This window comes from Loxodonta africana, chromosome 9 (genome assembly GCF_030014295.1).
Source record: "Loxodonta africana isolate mLoxAfr1 chromosome 9, mLoxAfr1.hap2, whole genome shotgun sequence".
Lineage (NCBI taxonomy): Eukaryota > Metazoa > Chordata > Mammalia > Proboscidea > Elephantidae > Loxodonta > Loxodonta africana.
In genome coordinates, this window is record NC_087350.1 from 9,351,861 (window position 1) to 9,379,160 (window position 27,300).

At 44.8% G+C, this 27,300-nt stretch overlaps 1 protein-coding gene across 1 annotated transcript in view; it reads right to left on the reverse strand.

The window, feature by feature from the left end:
* ROR2 (receptor tyrosine kinase like orphan receptor 2) overlaps positions 1-11,156 on the reverse strand; it is a 349,860-nt gene extending 338,704 nt beyond the window's left edge. Inside the window, exon 1 of the mRNA XM_064290957.1 lies at positions 11,060-11,156. Coding sequence (XP_064147027.1) covers positions 11,060-11,156 — 97 coding nt within the window. The remainder of the gene's footprint in view (positions 1-11,059) is intronic.
* Positions 11,157-27,300: the final 16,144 nt, after the last annotated feature.

Sequence of the window (27,300 nt, forward strand, 5' to 3'; positions counted from 1 at the left end):
TCCACAGCAATAACCAGTTCTGGGGGCCAGAGGCAGTGGGCGGGCCAATCCAGGCCTAGGTGCCTATTGACAAAGGAGTACTGGTTAGCAGTGCACCCTTTTATCAAAGACATTATTATGTAAAACCCAAAAAAACAAAATCAACAGAAAGCTGTACTCAATTAGCATGCAGTTAAGTGTAAATATGTAATATTCTCTTCATTAAAAAATCAGTGAGGACAGAACTTCCATTTTAATGACCCTAAAAACCTGAACCTCAGTCTCAAAAGACACATCTAATCATATTTTCACACCAACATCCATTTTAGTCCCTGTATTTTGTTCAGTTTCAGAATATCAAGAAAATTCTGATTCTTGTGGCTATTTATGCAAGGTAAAAACATTTTAACAGTTCAGTATGCAAACTCAGGGTTCTAGAATTACAGAGACGGCTATTCTGGTCTACACCCAAAACAAGCAAACCCAGAGACGCCTACTGACACACTGTAGGTCTGGCGCCAAGCAACAGTTTATGGAGAGATCTGTGACAGGTGTAAATTTTCTAAATACGTTTAAAATGGAATAAGGATCCAACATCTGTAAAGCCGGGAGACTGCCCTCACAGAGAGTCAGGTGAATTTCCTGCTACTCAAATCTTCCATTTCTGAAACGATTCATGTGGTCACTATTCCCAGCGGCTACCAGGTCGGTCCCGACTTAAGATGACCCCATTTCTGCAAAATAGAACCGCTCCATAGGGTTTCCACCTTTCAGGAGCAGATTGCCAGGCCTATCTTCTGTGGGCCTCTGGGTGGGTCCGAACACCTAAACTTTACTAGTCGGATGCTTAGCTGTTTGTGCCACCCAAGGACTCCTGTAAGTGTTCATATAACTCATGAAAACGGAGATGCATCACTGAAGAGCTTATGGAGTTCCACAGTCCACGCAATCAACTGGCTTTCTGAGTTTCTTCCTCACCAGCCCCTCTGGCCAGAGCCACACGAGGACTTTTTACAAAGCAAGGAAGAAGGCAATGGAATGGAGGTGACAGAAGGCAGGCAGGTAGACGATAAACTCGCAGCAACCCCCCAACTCATCCGTCTGCAGAAACTGTCTTCCCCAGGGACTTAAAGAAAGGCTTTGATAAATTAATCACTAGCATAGGAGGCATACAAGTATATAAAAGCTCCTGAATGTTTTCAACTATACATCAGAACAGTCTCCTAGTTAAAAGACACACTACTACAGCTAGTGCCTCCTTAATGCCAACCTCATCTTTCCCGACATAACCATTGTTTTTGGCCTGATGTGTGTATTTCAAGCTCTTCTTCTTGAGATTTCTATCTCTACAGAAAAGGTTTGTAAAACGGGAGGCAGGTTTTTTTAAGATGAGTGATATGCAGTGTACGCCCTTCTGTAACTTGATTTTTCCCCCCTTCAGCAAACTCTCTTTGAGATCTCGCTCTATTAGCATCTACAGACACAGGTGGATAGCTGCCCTGGAGTTCTCTCCAACTCACGGCACCTTACGTTCTATCGAGAAAAACGCCGCCCGGTCCTGCATCATCCTCGTGACTGCCAGCATATTCGAGTCCAGCGTGGCGGCTACTGTGCCCATCTCACTGAGCGTCTCCCTCACTGGTCCTCTGCTTCAGCAAACATGATGTCCTCTTCCAGTGACTGATCCCTCCTGATGACATCTCCAAAGCAAGCCAATCAGACAATGGTCTGTCGTGATCCATAAGGTTTTTATTGGCTAATTTTTGGAAGTAGGTCACCAAGCCTTTCTTCCTAGTCTGCCTTAGGCTGAAAACTTCACTGAAACCTGTCCACCATGGGCGACACTGCTGGTATGTGAAACACCAGTGGCATAGCTTCCAGCATCACAGCAACACACAAGCCACCACCGTACGACAGACTGATAGATGAGTGGTAGGTCCACATTTATCTACCTCCACATGCATTTTAACCGCTTTATCATAATCCATAGCTTGTAAGTAGCAGTTTATTTGGTTCCCATCAAAAGACACTATCACCAAGGATGCTGCAGTGAGCATCCTTCCACAAGCCTCCCTCCCTAAGCCTTTATCTTCTTAGCATAAGCCACAGAATATGCGCATTTTAAATTTTACCAGCCAAGGTCAAACTGCCCAGAAAGCCACAATTTACCCTTCACAATGCCATATTACCCACTGTGCTTACACACTAGTTAGCACCCAATTCTTATCTCACAGGTCAAATTCTTCTCTCACAGGTCAAAATCAGCAGGTGATGACTGTTTCGTTTGCATATCCTGGAACCCCACGAAGGCCAAACTCTCTGTTTTTGGCCTTTTGTATTTGCTCTTCTGAAACTAACTGAAGGAACCCTGAGTCCCTGTTTCAATGGAGTCATTTTTATCTTTTTTTTACTTATGTTACAAGCTCTTTATATATTCTGGATACTAATCCCTTCATCTGTTTCATATGCTGTTAATACCTTCTCTCCCGACGTAAACACTTTCTATCCCACAGTCTTAAGTTGCAAGCAGGCTGTCAAAGCCTCCACAACCCAAAAGCAGAAAATGGAGTCTTTTGTTGCTGTTGTTTTCGTGGTTATTGGAAAAGGGCTTGGTTTTAATAAAATGAGGGCTTTGAGAACGGTGTAGAAAGTCTACTCCACAAGGTATTCTGCAGCTCGTTTCCTGGAAGCAGTGCAAGGAGGATCCCAGCAAAACAGTAATTCTGGAAAGAGAGGGACCGAGAAAGGCTGCAGTAAACAAGCTCAAGTAATCTCCCTTGGAGATTAACTCCTGGGCCTTCCCTGCACTCATGAGCACCAAGATTCTCCAAGAGGAAGTCAGAACCACAACACCCCCAGTCCTCCGCATGGGAAGGCCCGGGTCTCTGCACCCAGGACACCCAGCTCTGCGGAGCCGTTCTCACACCGGCACTGTCCACATCATTTGCTGCCCCACCCTGCCTTCATCCTAGGTTTCCTTGGAGAACCTCAGAGAAGCAGCACCTTCTGGAATTCAGAGCTGCTGATCCAAGGGAATCCTGAGGTTCTGCTGAAGGGCCATTCTGATTAAGGACTTAAGGACGGCACCATCTAGTGGACTCCAACTCATAGTGACCCCACGTGTGTCACAGTAGAGCTGTGCTACACAGGGCTTTCAATGGCTGTTCTTTCAGAAATAACTGCCAGGCCTTTCTTCCGAGGTGCCTCTGGGTAGACTCAAACCTCCAACTTTTCAGTAGCCACCAAGAGTATATAAAAATGGCATGTTGTTGGACCTCATCATCTAATTTCACAAGTTAGGAGACAGACTCAAGATCATCAGCACCAGAACAAAGCTGATTCCAATAAGGTGGAAGTCAGACATACCTCCTCTCTCCAGCCTTTTTACTAATTTTGACACCAGCCATCCCTCCCAAGGCATTCTTCTCTGCTGAGATTGACAATTTGTTGCAATGCCCACACAGAACTCACAGACCATACTCACAGCTCTGGGGTTTATTACAGAAGTAAGAGATTACAATTCAGGATCGGGAACGACTCGAGATACAGTTCTTCGGTCAGGACAGCTTCTTCTCATCAGTGCCTGCAGGCAGGCCTCTCGCTCAGCCCCTCAGCCTGGCCTCTGCCCTGCTCAGGCAAGTGTTACAAACCTCTTTAGCCAGCAAGCCTCTTGCCCAAAAGTACTCAGCTCTCTCACTCTGTGTGTCGACACACCTACTGTAGCCACCTCGCTCTGTGGGCCAGGAAGCCCACCATGTCATTTTGCACTGGTCTCCTGGTTCTGCTGCCCCCATTTCTCTGCCACCACTTCTCGGTGTCTTGCACCATCTCTGGTGTTACAGCTCTCTGTCTCCTGGGTCTGCTAGGTTCTCAGGGACCCCAAGTCCAAAGGACAAGCTCTGCTCCTGGTTCTTCTTGATGGTAGTGGGATCCCTCCCTTCCTGCCTCTGGGATGGCTCATTTTAAGCCTAGTGGGATGGCAAAACTGACCAAACCCCTCATTAGGGCTCCATACACCTTATTTGCATGGTTCCACGCCCTCAAGGATTCCTTGCGCCTTATCTGCATTGTTAGCAAGCTGTTCAATCCCCTTGGTAGGCCATAAGCACCTGATTTGCATAGCCCCACCCCATGATTTTGTGGGAGTTACACGACCATGAATGGCTAGAAGGGCCATATTAAGTAATTCACTGTACCGCAGCATGTTAACCCTGTGTACCACCCTGGGACTCGATTAAGGTCACGGAGAGGAAGAAAAGAGCATGAAACCCAATGTTAATGTGGGTACTCTGTATGGACCTTGCTGAGAAAAAAATAACTGTAAAAAGCCTTTTCAAGACAGCTGGGAAAATGGAGCATGCCTGTGTGCTAGACTATCAGATACACTAAAGGGTCATGGTTATTGTGGCTGACTATAGAACAGTACTGAGGTTATGTGAATTAATAGTTCTTACCATTCATGCTGAAGTAATTACAGATAAAACAGTAAGGACTTACAGGTGAATCATAAGGATGTGTGGCAGATTAATTACTTTTGTGTGTGCCCTTTCTAGCCACGTCCTTGTAACTCCTACCCAGGTGACTGGGTGGCACTGTGTGATAGGGTAATTGTGGCCTACCAATGGGACTAGTCAGTTTTGCCTTAAAAGAGAGCCAATTCCAGAGCAGAGAGGAGGAGAGAAGACCTAGCAATAGATCACATTTGGGTGTCATGCTCCCATAGTCTCTAACCTGGACTTTTCATGACACCGACATTTTTTAATACAGGCCAGTGGCTTCATAAAATACCCCTTGGCTTGAGTGTGCTGATTTTTGCTCATGATCAGATTCAGGCTATATGCATCCCCAGCTGGAATACAGCCAACATGATGGCACCCCTTCCAAAGGCATACAAAGTCCGTCTGCCCTGAACTGGTGATTTTAGTCTTGATTGCCAGCTAACGTGATGCCTAGTTCTCCAGTGTATACAAATAAGGAATCTGTAGGGAAATACTTTGAGACCATGAAAATCCTGTTCCTTGTCAAACTTAGCCTCCAGCACTCGTCGATTATGCCTGCCCAAATCAATCCATCCAATTATTGTTGTAAGATGTGATTTTCCAACTCCCCTCACATTTATTAGTTGGCATTTTGCTGTAAGGAAGAGCCCTTTCTTCCCTCCACTCCCCCAATTACTTATGTGTTCTTGTGGGTTGAATAACCCATTGCCAACAAGTTGATTCTGACTCATGACAACCCCATGTGTTATAGAATAGAGCTGCTCCATAAGGTTTTCTTGGCTGTAATCTTTATGGAAGTTCGAACTGCCAACCTTTAGGCCAGTAGTCAAACGCAAACCATTTGCAACACCCAGGGATCTATAGTGTCCCCCCAAAATTGCATCTACACAGAACCTCAGAATGTGACCTTATTTGAAAATAGTCTTTGCAGATGCTAGTTAAGGATCTCAAGAAGGAATTACCTGGTGTCCTTTAAGAAAAGGAAAGGGAAAACACACAGGGAAGAAGGCCATGCGAAGGCAAAGGCCAAGACTGGAGTTATGTGGCCATAGGCCAAGGAACACCAATAGCCACCAGGAGTCAACGGGAGCTGGAAGAGACAAGGAAGGATCCTTCCCCAGAGCCTTGGGTACAGCATGGCCCTGCCAACGCCTTGACTTCAGACTCTGGCCTCCAGACCTAGGAGGGAATAAATTCCTGTTGTTTTAAGGCTACTAAGTTTGTGGTTCTGAAGCCACAGTGACAAACACACTGACCAGCCAGCAGGCTTTCTGCAATGATGAAAATAAACGTTCTGAATCTGTGTGGTCCCAATTGGTGGCCACCACTGACACATGGCTACCGAGCCCTTGAAATGTGGCCTGTACAATGGAGAAATTCAATCTTTAATTTCATTTCATTTTAACTAATTTAAATAGTCACATTGGCCTATTGTTGTGTGCCATCAAGTCAATTCTGACTCATAGTGACCCTATATGACAGAGTAGGACTGCCCCATAGGGTTTCCTAGACTGTAATCCTTAAGGAAGCTGGTCTTTTCTCCTGCAGAGCAGCTGGTGGGTTTGAACCGCTGACCTTATGGTTAGCAGTCAAGCGCTTTAACCACTGCACCACCAGTGGCTACTATATCCAACAGTGCAGGTCTGCAAGGCCAAAATTTTTCTTTAAGATAACTGCATACTGTATGAACTACCCCTCCAAGAGGGCACAGGGTGTGGAAACCATTAGGCTCAGAGCCTTTGGGGTTGGGGGGAAACCCTCCCCCACTCCTGGAGAAGCAGCAGCAGCAGCCCTGTCCCCCACTGATAACATCTCGAAAGTAACAAAGTGCTTACTGAAGCTCATTCCAAAAGACACACACCCCACTTCCCACTGGAATTTAAGACTTTCTAGAGAACAACAAGCTACTTAGTGGAATTAGGCTAAATTTTTCTTTAATTATTTCCTTTCCTTCAGCTTTTGATTTCTTTGGTTCTCCCAGAGATAGGACTTAAAAAAGAAAACACTCCCAGAAATCCCCAAAAATGGTGCAAACTACACCACAGTTGCCTATTCTGAAAAGCTTTGTGAAGATTCTCAACATAGTTTAACAATTACTTGGCCACTCTGTTAAGATGATTTCAAACAGATTACACCCCCAGACATATTGTATGACAACTGCTCAGGCAAGCAGAGCTCTCCCGCCCTTATTTCCATCTTGGCAAGCTGCTTGACAAAACCAAATAAACATGTCCTAAGAAATGGAGGGCAGGAGAAAACCCCAGCCAGTTGCAGTCATAATTAATGGTCAAGAACTACTCTTGTTGCTTAGATCTTTACTTCGAAGCTCAAGAAGCCCACACTACCCACTGAGCTCCTGACATTTCTGTGCCCATGGTCCAGTCGAGCACTGCAAAACCAGAGGACCCAAAGGGTCACTGAGAAGTACGTTTCAAAACCAGGCCTTTTAGTCCACGAGTCCTTTTCATGAAATTGCTATTGGCCATGCAGCTGGGAGTACAAGCAATAAAAAACCAGATTTAACCAACAATGCTCACACTGCAAAGCAAAGAGCCGTGGTTACTTTTCCTGGAAACCTTTAATGCCGAATATTCACAGAACCCAGTTGGTGGTCACTGCAGGGTCCTCAAAGAAGGAACAATCTTAACGACAATGAAATGTTCTTTACAAGGAACAGAGTCGCAGCCAATGACCCAGTGCAAGGAGGAAGACCCAACCCTTGAGGAGCCCCCAGTGGGGCCCAGCAGTGTAAACTAAGAGGGATGCAGCCCAGCCCCTCAGAGAGAAAGAGTGAGAGAAAAAACACATCAGCTGCCTTGCATGCGTGACCCTGGATGCTGACCTGGGCTCACGGTTCCTGGGTAGGAACAGACCGGATAAAAACAGAGGACTCTCACATCAATGAACCATTTTAGGAGCAAGTTATAAGCCTTGGGTAAGGATAACATTTGGGAGCCCAGTTTCATTTCCAGAAACAGAACTCTGAGTTTTATCCTTAGAGCTCTCCGAGGGAAAAAGAGTTACAAAGCTTTTACACAAATCTTCTGTACTTAATGAGACTAGGATTCCCTGGGTGGCACCAATGGTTAAGCGCTCAACTGCTGGCTGAAAGGTTTGCAGCTCAAACTCGCCCAGAGGCGCCTCAGAAGAAAGGCCCAGGGATCTGCTTCTGAAAGGTCACAGGCTTGAAAGCCCTATGGTCATTTCTACTCTGAAACACGTGGGGTCGCCATGAGTTGGAATTGAAAAAGAAGAATCAGACTAGAAAGAGTTCAACAGACAAGAGCCCAGGACATCCACACCAGTTCCCATTTCAATGATAATGATAACTTTTCACATCCTGGCGTCCCATGGGATGCATTCTGAAGAAGTGCCAGTTCTCCAGCTGAAACCTTTCTAATGGGATTACTCCTCCCTACCTGTCCCCCACTCCTGCATTTCCATCCCACTGGCTGCAGAAAAAGGGATTTCAAAGGGAAGTGAGGGGTAAAACTCAGACTTTGCCAGACTTCAAATGTCTCTGAGGTCAAACCTAGGCTACACATTCCCTGGGCAACAGGGAACTCACTGCAAATCACACCACAATAAAGTGATATCCAAACACCAGCTGTGACTGTACTGAACAGCAGAAAAAATTATAACAATGAAAGTACAACGGTCATTTCACATTGCCTCCTAAACCTGCAGATCATTGTCCCCGAATTTTTAAAACCACGTTGCTTTTTTTGCAAGGAAAAAATGAAGCAGGACAGCAGTTTCCTAACTATAGCTTGCTTCATCACCGAAAATCCAACCTCAGGACCAGACCTTCCGTACTGGTCATCCATTGCCGTTTTTACAAACACTAAGTACAGGGGCTTACACCGGATGTCGATGGTGCTGGGATTTTCAGTGGCACTCTTTATCATATGGAGGCAAGGGTTAAACTTGACTTCACTATTAAACCTTAAAAAGCTTCAACCTTCTTCGGCTGGTACACAGCCATAATAAGAAAAACATGTTGTCTTACTATATACATAAAAACTTCTCTTTTTCCACAAAGCCTTCTTATTCAAGATGTTTTCATTTATTTTCTTTTAGATGTATCACTATCAATATTTATTACTCCAGGGATCTAGGCCAGATCTCTGCATTGTCAAACAATGGTGCTGTCCAAAGGGGGTGAGGAAGAACCCCAAAATTCCACCACCCCCTAACTATCCTACCTAGAAGGAGGTAGGTAGTCCCAAAGCAGGTATTTGTCTCTCTAAGGAACAGTCTTCCGTAAAAAAAAAAAAAAAAAAATGTAGAGTAAGAATTCAGGAATCCTTGAATATAATCTATGCTTTCACTTAGTAAATTACGTTTCGTGTGTAACACATCCATGACGTGGGTGCCTCTTCACAGCAGAAAAAATGCCCGACACCCAAATCTCCTGTAGTCATATAATTGTACACATATATTTTATTCAATATTCATGAATTACCACCGCTTTGGATTTTCAGTTAACCTACCTCGTGCAGAAGACAATTATAAACTTTCCTACTCCCTCTCTATACAGATTATTATTATTTCACTAGAAATAGGAAAGCACTCGATTGTTTTGTTTCTTAAATTCGACAGGGAATTACGGCAATGTTCAAACTATTCCGTCCGAAATGTGTGCAACTTTACTGTTGTTGATTTAAACAGTCTTTATCGCCCTTTCTAGTTTCACAAATCCCCTCACCACAGCATCCCCTCCCCCAAACGCAATCCAAACCGACTCCAAAAACCACACGGTGCGCTGGGTGGAGTTTTCCAGGGCAATTAACCACAGCGTGGCCACCACCAAATGCGGCGCAAACGCACCTCGAGGCGTCGGGAAGGAGGCCCCGCCCCCCGCACATGGATCTCCCGACTCTACAGGGGAAAGGGCTTCTTCGGGGGCGAGGGGGAAAAGAAAGATCGACCCGGACGTCCTTAGTGACGGAAATCCTACAGACGGACTTCAGAGTCTGCAAGTGTACTTACCATTTCATCGTGTACACTGAGTGGCTTTATGCGTCAATGGACAACGATATAAATGCAAATCCACCTCCCCAATCAAGTCTTCAGTAATATCTGACGTAATCAGTACCTGCTTAGCCCAAAACGCCCCCCCGTAAAGGCGGCTCGGCATTTCTGACTCTTCCACAGGGCGGGCTAAGACGGAACGGGAATCCCGCGCAGCAGGACTGCGGAGAGCTGGAGGACCACCCCCTTCCAGCGGCTGTCCCCTAATTCTCACCTGCCTGCTGGAATGGGCGGGGGGGAGGAGGACAGTGCATGGAAGGGGCAATACTGAAACCCACTTACGTGCATCTCGGTCATCATTATTGTAAGCGGGCCGTCTTACACATTTTGGGGACTTAGGCGAATCTCATCTGTGTCCAAATTTCCCGGGCTTGGCGGCCCCGCTTGCCCTCCCAACCCAGGCATAGTGCCCGGAATCCGGCCAGGTGGCGCGCAGGCCGGAGGTGCTCCCGGGGTCCTCCCTAGATGAACGAGTGCCGCCTGCTCAGAGCACCCTATGCCAATCCCCCAGCGCCCCCGCTAACCCTCCCGACAGCTCCTTTACGCCTCTCCCGGGGTCTCTCCTTGCGCTTCTCCAGTTCAAGACCCAAAGTGCAATAGGAACGGGATCGAAACCCTGATCCACACAGCCTGAGGCCGCGCAGGGCCCCCCAGGGGAAGTGGGGTGCCCCTTCGAGAAAAACGCAACCAGGGACCCCAGCCTCACCCCACCAGCCGCGCTCCTTCTCCCGAATGACAGCCCAGGGACCCCTGATCCCAGTCACAGGAAACGCAGCTTCTGCCACCTCCCAGCAGGGGCAGAGGAGGTGGATCAGGGGCCAACAAAAGAGAAGTAAAAACTCCTTTCAAACCGGCGACTGACTCACCGGCAGCGGCCCGGGGGCTCCCACCCCGAACCGGGGGCGCTTTCCCACAGCCTCCCGGGCCTCGCCCGACGGGGGCGCCCACCTGGCATCAGTCCCACCCGTTCGGGGCGGACTGCACCGGAGCAAATGGGAGTCTGCGGGGGCCTTGTGCCATGGAAGGGCAACCTCGGAGAGAAAGGCCCGGAGGCAAGGTTCGGGGAATCACCGGAGACGCTGCAGACCCAGAGGCAGAACGAGCCCCCGGGTGCGGGCACCGCGCGCGCTTAACATTCACAGTCTCTCACACACACGCACACGCACACGCACACTCACGATCCCCGGAAACCCCCAGAGAGGGGCTCCCCTCGGGCGCCGGCGCCTGCCGCCGCCGCCCCTCCCCAGCCCGCCCCCGCCTCCGGCCTCTGGAAACACTTAACAGTCCCCAGAGCGCGTCTTATTAGAACCAGCCCCAGCTGGGGGCGTGGGCCGCGGAGCGGTGTTGAGGGATGGCGCCGTGCGCTCCGCCGGGGCCCGCAACGCCCAGGCCGCGCTCTGCCCTACGCGCGGAGCCGGCCGCCGCGCCCCCTCGCGCAGAAGGCCGGTCCGCCAAGTCCAAAGAAAGGGGTGCGCGGGCGCCGCTTGCCCATGCCTTCCCACGTGAGGCTGCATGGCCGAAACGGCTAGTGGGACGGCGGTTCCTACCTGAGGTCCGGGTCACGGACAGCAGGAGTGCGGCGGCTGCCCAGACGGCTGAGGAGCAGAGCGGCGCGCGCCGCAGAAGCCCCGAGCCCCGGGCCATGCCGCGGGGCCGTGGGGGGCCGGGCGGCCACCGCCCGCCGCGCTCGGGCTTCAGGCCGGAGCCGGGGCTCGGGGGCCGGAGCGGCGCGCGGGGGCTGGGCGCCACCACTCCTTTCTTCCGTGCGTCCGCTCCCCTTCCTCCTTGGCTCTTTTCAAGTTGGTTCGTTTCGAGAAACTCGTTTTCCTCCTCCTTTCCCGACCCGGATGTGTGCTCAGCTCTGGCCGCGGCGCTGGCTGGCTAGGAGCCTCCGGGGCGCGGGCTCGGGCGTCCCGCCGGCCGCCGGGACGAGCTCGGGGGGCGGACCGCCGGCGCGCAGGAGGCAGGGTCCCCGCTTGCCCGCCCCGACTGGGCAGAGCAAAGCCGGCGCCAGCGCCCCCTGCCGGAGAGAGGCCCCAGGCGGCGGGGAGGGCCCGGTGCGGGCTCCGCGCGGCCGAATGGGGGTGCAGCTGACAGTGGGGTTTCGGGGGCAGCCTTTCTGTCGCCGGTCGTGCCGACCGCGCTCGCCCTTGGACATACGCCTCTGGACGCTTAGATGCAGAGGTTGCGCCCTGGGGGGCTCCAGCTGGACATAGCCGGGCTGCCCACTCGGCAGAGGCACCCCGAACAGTTGCCACCCACCTTCAAGGGGCGGGACACCCCGGGGCCTTGGTCGCAGATGAGTGACTCCAGACGACTTTGCGCCCCTCCATCTCCACCAGGGCAGATCAAAGAGCCACCCAATCCTAGACAGGAGCCGCGCGGGAGGAAGAGGAGAAGCAAGGGCTTGGATAAGCGAAGCGAAGTGTTCAAGAAAAGAAACAGGCCGCGTCACCGCCGGCCCGTGCCGGCCCCTGCTCGCCACGCTGCTGCCTGTGAGGAAAACCGCATCGCTCCAAAGTGCTTGTGAATCGCTGCTGAGTGGAGCAGCGTGGAGGGAGCCCTCGGGAGCGCGATGCCACCGTGGCTTTTGGTTTACTGTTAAGAGCAAATCGTGTAATTTTACCCATTAAAGGCAGAACATTATTTGTTCTCTGCAGAGCCCCAGAACATGCAGAAGTAATTTGCTTTACTTGTAAAAGACATTTTGAACGCAATTCGAATAGAATGTTTTCTTATTCTTGGTTTTGCTTAACACATACAAAGGACTGGAATTTGAAGGTCTGACCCCTCTGTTTGTAACTTAGGAATTTTCTTTGTTTCTCCTCTCTTAGTAAAAAGGATTTAGATTCTCCAGCATCTCAGTTGTTTGTTTTATGAGATTTATCTTTTAACTGATTATGAAACAGTTTGCTTTTCCGTTCTGCTCCAGCACCATTCTCTGCTAGCTGGGGTGAATTAGGGAGGAGTCCTGGCCCTGGGTGCCAGACCCCTGAGCTTGCCTCCATGAGGTTGCCTTTCAGCCCACCTCAGACATGGCAGGAAACAAAAGTTCTCTTGATATGGGCTGCTGGCAAAGTGCCCAAGCCAGCCTTGTCCCTAAATCACAGTAAAATTATTTAGGCCTCCCACTGTGTCTGCCAAATTTGTTTGGGGGAACATCTCACGCAGTTTTCATTCCTAAGGAAGGAGTAGTGTCTGTGGCTGGGGTGGGCAGTGGGAATTCAGAGCAGAATGGGAGAAGATTCCAGCCCTTATGCTGGGTGCTAAAATCATTGTCTGCCTTCCACAGACCTCCAACCCCTGGGCAAAGGTCATCCTTCTGCCAAAGCTGGGGCCTTCCAGAGTGCCCTTGCTTTCCAGGGTATTGCTGAAGGAGGACTGCCAGGTATTTATCTTTGGTAACCTCAAAGTTACTTTTAGAGTAAATAAGGTTTAAGAGTTGGTCTTGAAACACTTGGTTCCAGCCCTCTGGATTCTGCATCTAATGAAAACAAGATGAGCCAAAGAGAGAGGAGCTTTGGCCCCTGCACTGAAAAACTGTGGTGCTTGTGTGTTGCAGACGGTGGTCCCAGCACCTCTTCCTTTTCTCTGCACACAACTTATGTTTGTAGTTTCAGGAGCATTCAGCCAGTAGCTCCACCACTTTGTTGTTGTTAGGTGCTTTCAAGTGGGTTCCGACTCATGCGGACCGTATGTACAACAGAACAAAACACCGCCTGGTGCTGCGCCATCCTCACGATTGTTGCTATGTTTGAGCCCATTTTTGAAGCCATTGTGTCAGTCCATCTCATTGAGGGTCTTCCTCTTTTTTGATAACCCTCTATTTACCAAGCATGATGTCCTTCTCCAGGGACTGCTCCCTTCTGATAACATGTCGGAAAAACATGAGACAAAATCTCACCATACTTGCTTCTAAGGAACATTCTGGCTGTGCTTCTTCCAAGACAAATTTTTTGTTCTTCTGGGAGTCCATGGTATATTCGATATTCTTCACCAACGCCGTAATTCAAAGGCGTCGGTTCTTCTTTGGTCTTTCTTATTCATTGTTCAGCTTTCACATGCATGTAAGGCAGTTAAAAAACAAAAAACACCCTGGCTTGGGCAAGGTGCATCTTAGTCCTCAAAGTGACATCCTTGCTTTCAAACCCTTTAAAGAGGTGTTTTGCAGAAGATTTGCTAAACGCAACACGTTGTCATCGGATTTCTTGACTGCTGCTTCCATGGGTGCTGATTTTGAATCTGAGTAAAATGAAATCCTTTACAACTTCAGCATTTTCTCCATTTATCGTGATGTTCCGACTCATAGCAACCCTACTGGAGTAGAACTGTCCCACAGGGTTTCCAAGAAGTAGCTGATCTATTCAAACTGCCTACTTTGGGTTAGCAGCCAAACAAGTCAGAATGGATTCCAGAGCAATGGGTTTGGTTTTGGTTTTGGTTTGGTTCTTCTGTTCAGCTCTTTTACTACATCATTTTTTCCTTTTGGTTTAGCTGCTAAATGTTCAAGAGCAACTTTCAGCCTCTTCTTACATCCATTTTGGTCTTTTCTTTCTTGTCTTTTTAATAACCTCTTGCTTTCTGAAAGTAAAGAGGACTTGAAACACTTACTGATAAAGATCAAAGACCAAGCCCTCAGTATGGATTACAACTCAACATAAAACAAAAATCCTCACAACTGGACCAATAAGCCACATCATGATAAATGGAGAAAAGATTGAAGTTGTCAAGGATTTCATTTTACTTGGATCCGCAATCAATGCCTATGGAAGCAGCAGTCAAGAAATCAAAGGACACATTGCAATGGGAAAATCTTCTGCAAAAGACCTCTTTAAAGTATGAAAAAGCAAAGATGTCACTTTGATGACTAAGTTGTGCCTCACCCAAGCCATAGTGTTTTCAATGGCCTCGTATGCATATGAAAGCTGGACAACAAATAAGGAAGGCTGAAGAAGAGCTGATGTCTTTGAATTATGGTGTTGGTGAAGAATATTGAATATACCATGGACTGCCAGAAGGATGAACAAATCTGTCTTAGAAGTACAGCCAGAATGCTCATTAGAAACAAGGATGGCAAGACTTCATTTCATATACTTTGGACATGTTATCAGGAGGGACCAGTCCCTGGAGAAGTCCTTGGTAAAATAGAGGGTCAGCAAAAAAGAGGAAGACCCTCGACGAGATGGACTGACACAGTGGCTGCAACAATGGACTCGAGCATAACAACAATTGTGAGGATGGTGTAGGACCATTCCTCTTCAAGTTGTCATTCCCAGCACAATAGACCATATGATTGTCTGATTCAAAATGGCCACTACCAGTCCACTTCAGCTCACTAATGCCTAGGATATGATCTTTATGCATTTCATTTTTGATGACTTCCAGTTTTCCTGCATTCGTACTTGGTACATTCCAAGTTCTGATTATTAATGAATGTTTGCGGCTGTTTCTTCTCATTTTGAGTTGTGCCATATTGGCAAATGAAGGCTTCAAAAGCCTGACTCCATCTCTGTGCCTGTCATTAAGGTCAACTCTCCTTTGAAGAACGGTTCTTCCCCAGCCGCATTTTGAGGACCATCTAACCTGCTCTACCTACCACCGGTTCGTTTACCAGCACCATATCAGACAGTGTTCAGCTGCAATCCATAACGTTTTCACTGGCTAATTTTTTCAGAAGTAGATTGCCAGGTCCTTCTTCCCAGTCTGTCTTAGTATGGAAACCTGTCCACCATGGGTGACTCTGCTGGTATTTAAAATACCCTGTAACATAGCTTCCAGCATCACAGGAACACTCACGCCACCACGGTACAACAAACTGACAGACTTACTACTGGGGAAATGACAGAATTGTGCCTCAGCTCCTTATCTGTATGTATCACCTGACTGCACTCCCTACAACCCTGAACCAAGATTTCAAACGATGTATATTTTTGCTGACACTTTCTTGGACAGGGTCAGAAATGAGGACTGTTCCTCCTCAGTACTTGAAAGCTCAGACAGAAACACACGTCAACCAATGCTCTTTGCAGCACTGTTCACAATAGCTAAAAAGGTGGAAATCACCTAAATGTCCATCAACTGATGAATGGGTAAACAAATTGTGGTATATGCATACAATAGAATATTATTTAGCCATAAAGAAAAATGCAGTACTGATACATGCCACTACAAAAGTGAACCTGGAATATATCGTGCTGAGTTAAGTAAGTCAGTCACAAAAAGACAAATACTGTGTGATCTTGCATGATATATCTAGGCTAGGCAGATGCATAGAGACAAAAGTTTGTCAGCCGTTACCAGGCACGGGAGCGATGGGGAAAGGGGGGTTCTTGTCTTAGTAAACATTGAGGTTTCATTTATGGTGACGGAAAACTTGGCAATAAATATTGGTGATGGTTATACAATGTAATTGGTGTTACTAAATTGTACATACGAAAAATGTTGAATTGGTGAGTGTTCTATTATATATATATTTACAACAATAAAAAATGTTCGGGTTATATCACACATAATTCCTTAGAGCTTTTAAAAATTATCTTTCAGCATTTCTATTTTCCACAAACTTCCCTATCGTCTTAGTTATCTAGTGCTACTATAACAGAAATGGTAGAAGTCTGTGGCTTTAACAAACGGAAGTTTATTTTCTCATAGTTTAGGAAGCTGGAAGTGTGAAGTCAGGGCACTGGTTCTAGAGGAAGGCTCCCTCTGTTCCCTCTGGGGGAAAATCCTTGTCTCAGCTTCTGTATCCTGGCATTCTTCAGGTCCTCGGTGATCTCCACGTGGCATCTGTCTTTTCTGCATTTGTGCTTTCTTGTCCCTGTGTCTATCTGCTCTATTGCAAAGGTTCTTAGGTTTAAGACACATCCTACACTGATACAGCCTCGTTCATATAACATAGAAAACCCTATTCCCAAACAGGATTTCCTCCACAGGTGTGGGGGCTAGGATTCCAGTATATGTTTGGGAGGGGACACAATTCAGTCCATAATGCCTATCTATATCTTCTGTCTGCTCTTCCTTTCCTCTCCCTTACTCCCTTATTCTTTCCCTTTCTGCAGATTCAGAACTGAAGCATAAAAACAAGAAGTAAAATGCGAGGAGTCAAAATGTGAGCTTTCTAACTAGTTAACAGAATGTGACTTAGATCCTAGGCCAATATGGGGCTACTTATTCCTTCCCACCTATACTGATTATTTGTTGCTGCATAACAAATCACCCCAAAGCTTAATAACTTAAAACAATAAACATTATTTCACAAAGTTTTTGTGGGTTGAGAATTCAGGAGTGGCTTAACTAGGTGATTCTGATTCAGGGTTTCCCATGAGGTTTCAGTCAGATGTCAGCCAGGGCTGCAGTCATTTGAAGGCTTGACTGGGGCTGGAGGATCCTCAGGAGGTGACTTACTCACATGTTTGGCAAGTTAATGTTGGCTGTGGCAGGAGGCCTCAGTCCCTAGTCATGCGGACCTCTCCATAGGGCTCTGTGAGTGCCCTTACAACATGGCAGCTGTCTTCCCCCATAAAGGGTGGTTCAGAAAGAGCCAAGGTAGATGCCACAATGTCTTTTATAACCTAGCCTTAGGAACCACACACCATCATTTATGCAATATCTTATTGCTTACACAGGTCAACTCTATTCATTGCGGGAGGGGACTACACAGAGGTATACGTAACAGGACAGGAGACAGGAATCACTGGAGCCATCTTGGAGGCTGACTACCATTCCTACTACCATTGCTACATGGAAGACAGCCATGTTGATAGGCAGCAAGCAAGAGGGAGAGAAAATCATTATGAAGTGTGCTAGCAACAAAGACAGGAAAAAGCCAGGTGCCTCTTGAAGACTGCGAGTAGAACAGTGCAGATATCTGGGGAAAAGCCCTCCAGGCAGAGTGAGCAGCCAGTGTGAAGGGCTCAAGACTGGAGGGAACCTGGGATATCTCAGGAACAGCCTGGAAACTAGTGTGGTTATATTGTATGGCTTTAAATTCTACTTTCCTGATAAATAATAATGTTATATATTTTTTATTATGCTTATTGGCCATGTGTACACCTTCTTTTATGAAATGTCTTTTCAAACCTTTTGCTTATTAGGTTGTATGTCCTCTTATTTTTTTTAGTTATAGGAGTCCTTTCTATGTTCTGGACATAAGCTCTCTTCAGGCAGATACAGATCTAGATATAGGTAATATTTTCTCCCTGTCATTGGCTTGTCTTTTTATTTTCTTAAAACAATGTCTTTTGATGAGCAGCAGTTTTTCAATCTGATGAAGTCCAATTTACTCTTTTTTGGCTATTGCTTTTTGAATCCCAGTAAATGATTAAAAAAAAAAAAACCACTTCCATCGAGTTGATTTTGACTCATAGTGACCCTTCTGGACAGAGTAGAACTGCCCCACAGGGTTTCCAAGGAGCAGCTGGTGGATTTGAACTGCTGACCTTTTGGTTAGCAGCCATAGCTCTTAACCACTATACCTCCAGGGCTTCCAGGTATGTAATAGATCAGACAAAAAAGAAAAAAAAAATCAGTAAGAATGTGGAGTACTTGAGTGATAGCGGGTCCTGAAAGCTGTAAGAGAGAAGCAAATAGTCACATACAAAGGATTCTCAATAAAATTAAGTACTGATTTCTCCTCAGAAGCATTGGAGGCCAGAAGGCAATGGAATGATATATTTAAAGTGACAAAAAAAAAAAAAAACAACCTGTCAACCAAGAATTTTATACCCAGCAAAACTGTCTTTAAAGAATGACGGTGAAATTAAAACATTCCCAGACCCAAAGACGGTGAGAGAGTTCATATCCACCAGACTGCCCCTATAAAATTGCTAATGGGATTTCTGTAGAAGGAAGGGAAAAGACACTAGAAAATGATTCAAAGACAAACATAAAAAGAAAGACCCCTAACAAAAGTAATTGTATGGACAAGTATAAGGGCTAGTAATAAGGTATTCATGCTTAATAATTCTAATTGTTTTTTTCTCTCACGCATTTTAATGACAAGTGAATAAAAATCAAGGATAAAATTATGTTACAAGGCACATGAAACATAAATTTGCAATTAGTGATAACAAAAAATGAGGGAGGTGGCAGGAGGAATGGTATAGGTATAGAATTTCTTGTGTGTCAATGAAGTAAAGTTGTAACCAACTTACCCTGGGATGTTATAAATAAGCTGTTAAATTTAATATTCATGGTAACCACTAAGAAAATGCCTTAAAAAAAAAAAACAAAAAGGAGAAGGAAACCAAAATGGCTCACTGCAATAAACCAACAAAACACAAAAGCAAGCAGTAGTAAAGGACAAAGAAAAAGGAGGCTTAAGACACATAAAAAACTTACAACAAAATGGTAGAAGTAAATCACCTCTTATCGGTAATTATAATGAAAGTAAATGAACTGACCCCCACGTGTCTGTCAGTTTGTCATACTGTGAGTGTTTGCGTCTTGCTGTGATGCTAGAAGCTATGCCACCAGTATTCAGATACTAGCAGGGTTACCCATGGCAGACAGGTTTCAGCTGAGGTTCCAGACTAAGACAGACTAGGAAGAAGGACCCAGCAGTCTATTTCTGAAAAGAATTAGCCAGTGAAAACCTTATTAATAGCAGCTGAACACTGTCTGATATAGTGCCAAATGATGAGCTCCCCAGGTTAGAAGGCACTGAAAAGATGACTGGGGAAGAGCTGTCTCCTCAAAGTAGAGTCAACCTTAAAGATGTGGATGGAGTAACGCTTTCAGGACCTTCATTTGCTGATGTGGCATGACTCAAAATGAGAAGAAAACAGCTACAAACATCCATTAATAATTGGAACCTAGAATGTATGAAGTATGAATCTAGGAAAATTGGAAATTTTCAAAAACACATAAATCTCCATATCCTAGGCTTTAGTGAGCTGAAGTGGACTGGTATTGGCCATTTTGAATCGAACAATCTTATAGTCTACTATGCCGGGAATGACAGCTTGAAAAGGAATGGTGTTGTATTCATCATCAAAAAGCACATATCAAGATCTATCCTGAAGTACAATGCTGTCAGTGATAGGATAATATCCATATGCCTACAAGGAAGACCAGTTAATATGACTCTTTTTCAATATATACACCAGCCACTAAGGCTAAAGATGAAGACATTGAAGATTTGTATCAGCTTCCACATTCTGAAATTGATCGAACATGCAGTCAGGATGCATTGATGATTACTGGTGATTGGAATGCAAAAGTTGGAAACGAAGAAGGATCGGTAGTTGGAAAATACGGCCTTGGTAATAGAAATGATGCTGGAGATCGAATAACAGAATTTTGCAAGACCAATGACTTCTTCCTTACAAATACCTTCTTTCACCAACGTAAGTGGTAACTAGACACATGGATCTAGCCAGATGGAACACACAGGAATCAAATTGACTACATTGTGGACAAACGCTATGGAAAAGCTCAATATCACCAGTCATTACAAGGGCAGGGGCTGACTTTGGAACAGACCATCAATTGCTCATATGCAAGTTCAACCTGAAATTGAGGAAAATCAGAGCAAGCCCACAAGAGCCAAAATATGATCTTGAGTACATCCCACCTGAATTTAGAGACCATCTCAAAAATACATTTGGCGGGTTGAACGCTAATAACCGAAGACCAGACAAGTTGTAAAATGACATCAAGGACATCATACATGTGAAGAAAGCAAGAGGTCATTAAAAATATAGGAAAGAAAGAAAAGACCAAGAGGGATGTCAGAGGAGACTCTGAAACTTGCTTTCAAATATCCAGCAGCTAAAGCAAAAGGAAGAAATGATGAAGTAAAAGAACTGAATAGAAAATTCCAAAGGGCAGCTTGAGAAGACAAAGTAAACTATTTTAACGACACATGCAAAGAGCTGGAGATAGAAAACCAAAAGGCAAGAATGTGCTTGGCGTTTTTCAAGTTGAAAGAAGAGAAGAAAAATTCAAGCCTTGAGTTGCCATAGTGAAGGAGTCTATGGGGAAAATATTAAACAGTGCAGGAGGCATCAAAAGAAGATGGAAGGAATACACAGAGTCATTATACCAAAAAGAATTGGTCGACGTTCAACCATTTCAAGAGGTAGCATATGATCAGGAACCGATGGTACTGAAGGAAGAAATCCAAGCTGCACTGAAGGCATTGGCAAAAAACAAGGCTTCCGGAATTGAAGGAATATCAATTGAGATGTTTCAACAAATGGATGCAGCACTAGAAGTGCTTACTCATCTATGCCAAGAAATATGGAAAACAGCTTCTTAGCCAACTGATTAGGAGAGATCTATATTTATGCCTATTCCCAAGAAAGGTGACCCAACCGAATGCAGAAATTACAGAACAATATCATTAATATCACATGCAAGCAAAATTTTGCTGAAGAACATTCAAAAGCGGGTGCAGCAGTATATTAGCAGGGAACTGCCAGAAATTCAGGTCAGATTCAGAAGAGGACATGGAACCAGGGATATCATTGTTGATATCAGATGGATCCTGGCTGAAAGTACAGAATACCAGAAGGATGTTTGCCTGTGTTTTATTGACTTTGCCAAGGCATTTGACTGTGTGAATCATAACAAATTATGGGTAACATTGCAAAGAATGGGAATTCCAGAACACTTAATTGTGCTCATGAGGAACCTGTACATAGATCAAGAGGCAGTAGTTTGGACAGAACAAGGGGATACTGAGTGGTTTAAGTTAGGAAAGGTGTGCATCAGGGTTGTATCCTTTCACTATACCTATTCAATCTGTATGCCGAGCAAATAACCTGAGAAGCTGGACTATATGAAGAAGAACGGGGCATCAGGATTGGAGGAAGACTCATTAACAACCTGTGTTATGCAGGTGACACAACCTTGTTTGCTGGAAGTGAAGAGGACTTGAAGCACTTACTGATGAAGATCAAAGACCACAGCCTTCAGTATGGATTACACCTTAACATAAAGAAAGCAAAAATCCTTACAACTGGACAAATAAGCCTTATCATGATAAATGGAGAAAAGATTGAAGTTGTCAAGGATTTCATTTTACTTGGATCCACAATCAACATCCATGGAAGCAGCAATCAAGAAATCAAAAGATGCATTTCATTGGGCAAATCTGCTGCAAAGGACCTCTTTAAAATGTTGAAAAGCAAAGATGTCACCTTGAAGACTAAGGTGCACCTGACCCAAGTCATGGTGTTTTCAATTGCCCCTTATGCATGTGAAAGCTGGACAATGAATAAGGAAGACTGAAGAAGAATTGATGCCTTTGAATTGTGGTGTTGGCAAAGAATATTGACTATACCATGGACTGCCAAGAGAATGAACAAATCTGTCTTGGAAGAAGTACAACCAGAAGTCTCCTTAGAAGCAAGGATGGCAAGACTGCATCTTACATACTTTGGGCATTTTGTCAGGCAGGATCAGTCCCTGGAGAAGGACATCATGCTTGGTAAAGTACAGGGTCAGCAGAAAAGAGGAAGACCCTCAACAAGATGGATTGTTTGGCACAGTGGCTGCAACAGTGGGCTCAAGCATGACAATGACAGTGAGGATGATGCAGGATTGGGCAGCGTTTCGTTCCGTTATGCACAGGGTCACTATAAGTCAGAACCGACTAGGTGGCACCCAACAAAAACAATAACAAATGAACTGAATGCTCCAATCAAAAGACAGATGGTGGCAGAATGGATGAAAATCAGGATCCAAATATATGCTATATACAAGAGACACAACTTAGACCCAAGGACACAAAGAGATTGAATGTGAAAAGATTGGGAAAAAAAATATTCCATGCAAATAATAACCAAAAGAGAGCTGGGGTGGCAATCTCAATATCAAAGTAGACTTTAAGACAAAATCTGTTAAAAAAAAAAAAAAAGATAAAGGTGGACATTATATAGTAGTAAGAGGGTCAATTAATCAAGAAGATTTAACAATTGTAAATATACCTACACCCAACATCGGAGCACTAAATATGTAAAGCAAACATTAATAGAATTGCTGCTGCTCATCAAAAGACATTGTTAAAAAAAAACTAAAAGACAAGCCAAAGACTCGGGAAAATATTATCTATATCTGTGTCTGCCTGAAGAGAGCTCGTGTCCTGAATATATTTTTTTAAAAAGTCTTATAACTCAAAAATAAGAAGACATGTAACAAAATAAGCAAAAGATCTGACTAGGAATTTCATTAAAGAAGATATACAGATGGCCAATAATATTTGGAGAATTCAACACACCACTATCAACATTGGACAGAACGTCTAGAAAGAAGGTCAACAAGGAAATAAAGACCTGAATAACAGTGTAAACCAACTAGACTTAACAGACATAAACAGAACACTCCATCCCAAAACTTCAGAATATATGTTCTACTCCAGTGCACATGGATCATTCTCCAGCACAGACCACATGTTAGGTCACAAAACAAAGCTTGATGAATTTTAAAAGATTGAAATCATACAAAGCATTTTCTCTGACCACAACAAAGTGAAGCTAGAAATCAATAACGGAAAAATAGACACAAACATATGGAAATTAAAGAATACACTATCAAACCACCAATGAGTCAATGAAGAAAACACAAATACCCTGAGTCGAAAGAAGATGAAAGCACGTGCCAAAACTGGTGGGATGCTGCAAAGCCAGTGCTCAGAAGGACACTTATAGTAGTAAATGCCTACGTGAGGAAAGAAGATCTCAAACCAACAGCCTAAGCTGGCAACTCCAGGAGCCAGAAACAGAAGAGCAAACTAAGACGAAGCCTACCAGAAGAAAGGAAATAACAAAGACCAGAGCAGAAATAAATAAAATTGAATACAGAAAAACAATAGAGAAGCAATAAAAACAAAAGTTAGTTCTTTGAAAAGATCGATAAAATTGACAAATCGTTAGCTAGACTGACGAAGGAAAGAAGAGAAAAGATGCAAATAACTAAAATAAAAAATGAAAGAGCAGACATTACGACTGACCCAATGGAAATAAAAAGAAGTATGACAGAGTATTATGAATAACTGTACAGCAACAAACTGGATAACCTGAGTGAAATGCATAAATTCTTAGAAGTACACAACCTACCCAAACTGACCCAAAAGGAACTAGAAAGTCTCAGCAAGACAAAATAAGTGAAGAGATTGAATCAGTGGTCAAAAACCTCCTAACAGCACAGCAGAGAGTCCCTGACGGAGCAGGAGAAAAGTGTGGAGCAGAACTCAAATCATGTAAAAAGACCAGACTTAGTGGTCTGACTGAGACTGGAGGAACTGTTGGAGGCTTCGCTCCCAGACGCTCTGTTAACCCAGAACGGAAACCATTCCTGAAGCCCACTCTTCAGACAAAGATTAGACTAGACTATGAAACATAAAATAATACTCGTGAAGAGTGTGCTTCTAAGTTTAAGCAGATACAGGACCATAGCAGGTAAGCAGGGATGGTTCAACATTAGAAAAACAATTCATGTAATCCACCACATAAAACAAAAGATGAGAATCACATGATTTTATCAATTGATGCAGAAAAGGCATTTGACAAACTTCAACACTCATTCATGATAAAAACTCTCAGCAAAATAGGAACAGAAGGAAAATTTCTCAACATAATAAAGGGCATTTATACAAAGCCAACAGCCAACATCACCCTAAATAGAGAGAGCCTGAAAACATTCCCATGGAGATCGGGAACCAGACAAGGATGCCCTTAATCACCATTCTTATTCAACATTGTGCTGGAAGTAAAAGTATCTCTATTTGCAGATGACATGTTCTTATACACAGAAAACCCTAAGGAATCCTCAGGAAAAAACTACTGAAACTAATAGAAGAGTTCAGCAGACTATCAGGATACAAGATAAACATACAGAAATCAATTGGATTCCTCTACACCAACAAAAAGAACGTCGAAGAGGAAATCACCAAATCAGTGCCATTTACAGTAGCCCCCAAGAGGATAAAATACTTAGGAATAAATCTTGCCAGAGATGTAAAAGATTTATACAAAGAAAACTACAGTACACTTCTGCAAGAAACCAAGAGAGACTTACGTAAGTGGAAGAACATACCTTGCTCGTGGATAGGAAAACTTAACATTATAAAAATGTCTATTCTACCAAAAGTGAGCTATACATTTAATGCAATTCCGATCCAAATCCCAACAACATTCTTTGATGAGATGGAGAAACAAATCACCAATGTCATATGGAAGGGAAAGCGGCCCTGGATAAATAAGGCATTACTGAAAAAGAAAAACAAAGTGGGAGGCTTTACCTTACCTGATTTCAGACCCTATTATACCGCCACAGTAGTCAAAACAGCCTGGTACTGGTACAACAACAGATACATGGACCAATGGAACAGAACTGTGAATCCAGACATAAATCCATCCACATATAAGCAGTTGATATTTGACAAAGGCCCCAAAACAGTTAAATGGGGGAAAAGACAGTCTTTTTAACAAATGGTGCTGGCATAACTGGATATCCATGTGCAAAAAAATGAAACAAGACCCATATCTCACTCCATACACAAAAACTAACTCAAAATGGATCAAAGACCTAAATATAAAATCTAAAACGATAAAGATCATGGAAGAAAAAATAGGGACAATATTAGGAGCCCTAATACATGGCATAAACAGTATACAGAGCATTATAAAGAATACAGAAGAAAAACTAGATAACTGGGAACTCCTAAAAATCAAACACCTGTGCTCATCCAAAGACTTCACCAAGAGAGTAAAAAGACTACTTACAGACTGGGAAAAAGTTTTTAGCTATGACATTTCTGATCAGTACCTGATCTCTAAAATCTACATAATACTGCAAAAACTCAACTGCAAAAAGACAAATAACCCAATTAAAAAATGGGCAAAAGATATAAACAGACACTTCATCAAAGAAGACATTCAGGTAGCTAACAGATATATGAGGAAATGTTCACGATCATTAGCCGTTAGAGAAATGCAGATCAAAACTACAATGAGATTTCATCTCACTCCAACAAGGCTGGCATTAATCCAAAAAACACAAAAGAATAAATGTTGGAGAGCCTGTGGAGAGATTGGAACAGTTCTACACTGCTGGTGGGAATGTAAAATGGCACAACCATTTTGGAAATCAATTTGGCACTTCCTTAAAAAGCTAGAAATAGAACTACCATATGATGCAGCAATCCCACTCCTTGGAATATATCCTAGAGAAATAAGAGCTTTACACAAACAGATACATGCACACCCATGTTCATTGCAGCACTGTTTACAATAGCAAAAAGATGGAAGCAACCAAGGTGTCCATCAACAGATGAATGGATAAATAAATTATGGTATATTCACACACTATGCATGATAAAGAACAGTGATGAATCTGTGAAACATTTCATAACATGGATGAACCTGGAAGGCATTATGCTGAGTGAAATTAGTTGCAAAAGGACAAATATTGTATAAGACCACTATTATAAGAGCTTGAGAAATAGTTTAAACTGAGAAGAAAACATTCTTTTGTGGTTACGAGAGGGGGGAGGGAAGGAGGGCGGGAGGGGGTATTTACTAATTAGATAGTAGATAAGAACTACTTTAGGTGAAGGGAAAGGCAGCACACAATACAGGGGAGGTCAGCACAATTGGAGTAAACCAAAAGCAAAGAAGTTTTCTGAATAAACTGAATGCTTCGAAGGCCAGCGTAGCAGGGGCAGGGGTCTGGGGACCATGGTTTCAGGGGACATCTAAGTCAATTGGCATAATAAAATCTATTAACAAAATATTCTGCATCCCACTTTGAAGAGTAGAGTCTGGGTTCAATGGATTTGCAGCACCCTCCACCCCTTCCAATCACCTGAGCCAGTGCTTTGCTGGGTAAGCCTGCACAGCGTAGCCATATTGGGTCAAGGTGGGAAGCATTTCCAGCTGAAGTCCACCTCACCTGCAGCAGCTAAGCAGGAGCTGCAAACCTATGGCTTTCAACCCTGGCCAGCCCCCTAAGCTGGTAGCTTTTGGCCCAGTCTGAAGCGCCTGCTCCTTTGCCCAGCCAACTGGCTAACGGGGTCCAAGGACCTGTAGTGTCTTCCACTCTCTCCAGTTACCTACTCCAGTGCCTTGCTGGCTGAGTCAGCCTATACTGGGACAAGGCAGGCAGCATTCCCAGCTGAAGCTCACTTCATCTGCAGCAGCTAAGTGGTTGCTGCAGACTTGTGGCATTTACCACCACCGTGCCCCCTAAGATGGGAGCTCAACCATGCATGCTGGGGGCCTGAGGGCTGGAAGTAGCAACTACTCTTCCCAGTAGCCCACAAAGGAAGCCTGAGGACCAGTGGTGCCCCCTAACCCCTTCGGCCAATAGCACCAGTCACCCAAGGACTGGCTGCATACCCTCCACATGATGCATTCTAGCCTACAGCATCACACCCTTCAACCAGGCAAATGTGGGCAGCCAAGAGATCTCTATCTTGCCCCCCCATCACCTCCTACTGCAACCAGAGGCTTATGCCTGCTCTGAACACCCCCACGCAGCCTTACCTGCCCAGGAATTTCAGTGAGTGTCTCCACACCACCTACCTGGTGAGCAATGAACTGGACACTTTTGCTCCAACCATCAGGCAAACAGCAAAGTACACACACAACTCCCAACCCAATGACCAGGGAGAACACCCACTGCACTTATGGCCAGGCGATGAGCAAGACACATACATCACCTCACCAAAAACACCACCTACCTCCTCTGCAGCCCCACAAGAACAGTGAACAGGGACCCACGTCAGACACCTAGCCACTGCTCCACCCAAGTGGAGACAGGAGGTGAGAGTTTCAACATGGCC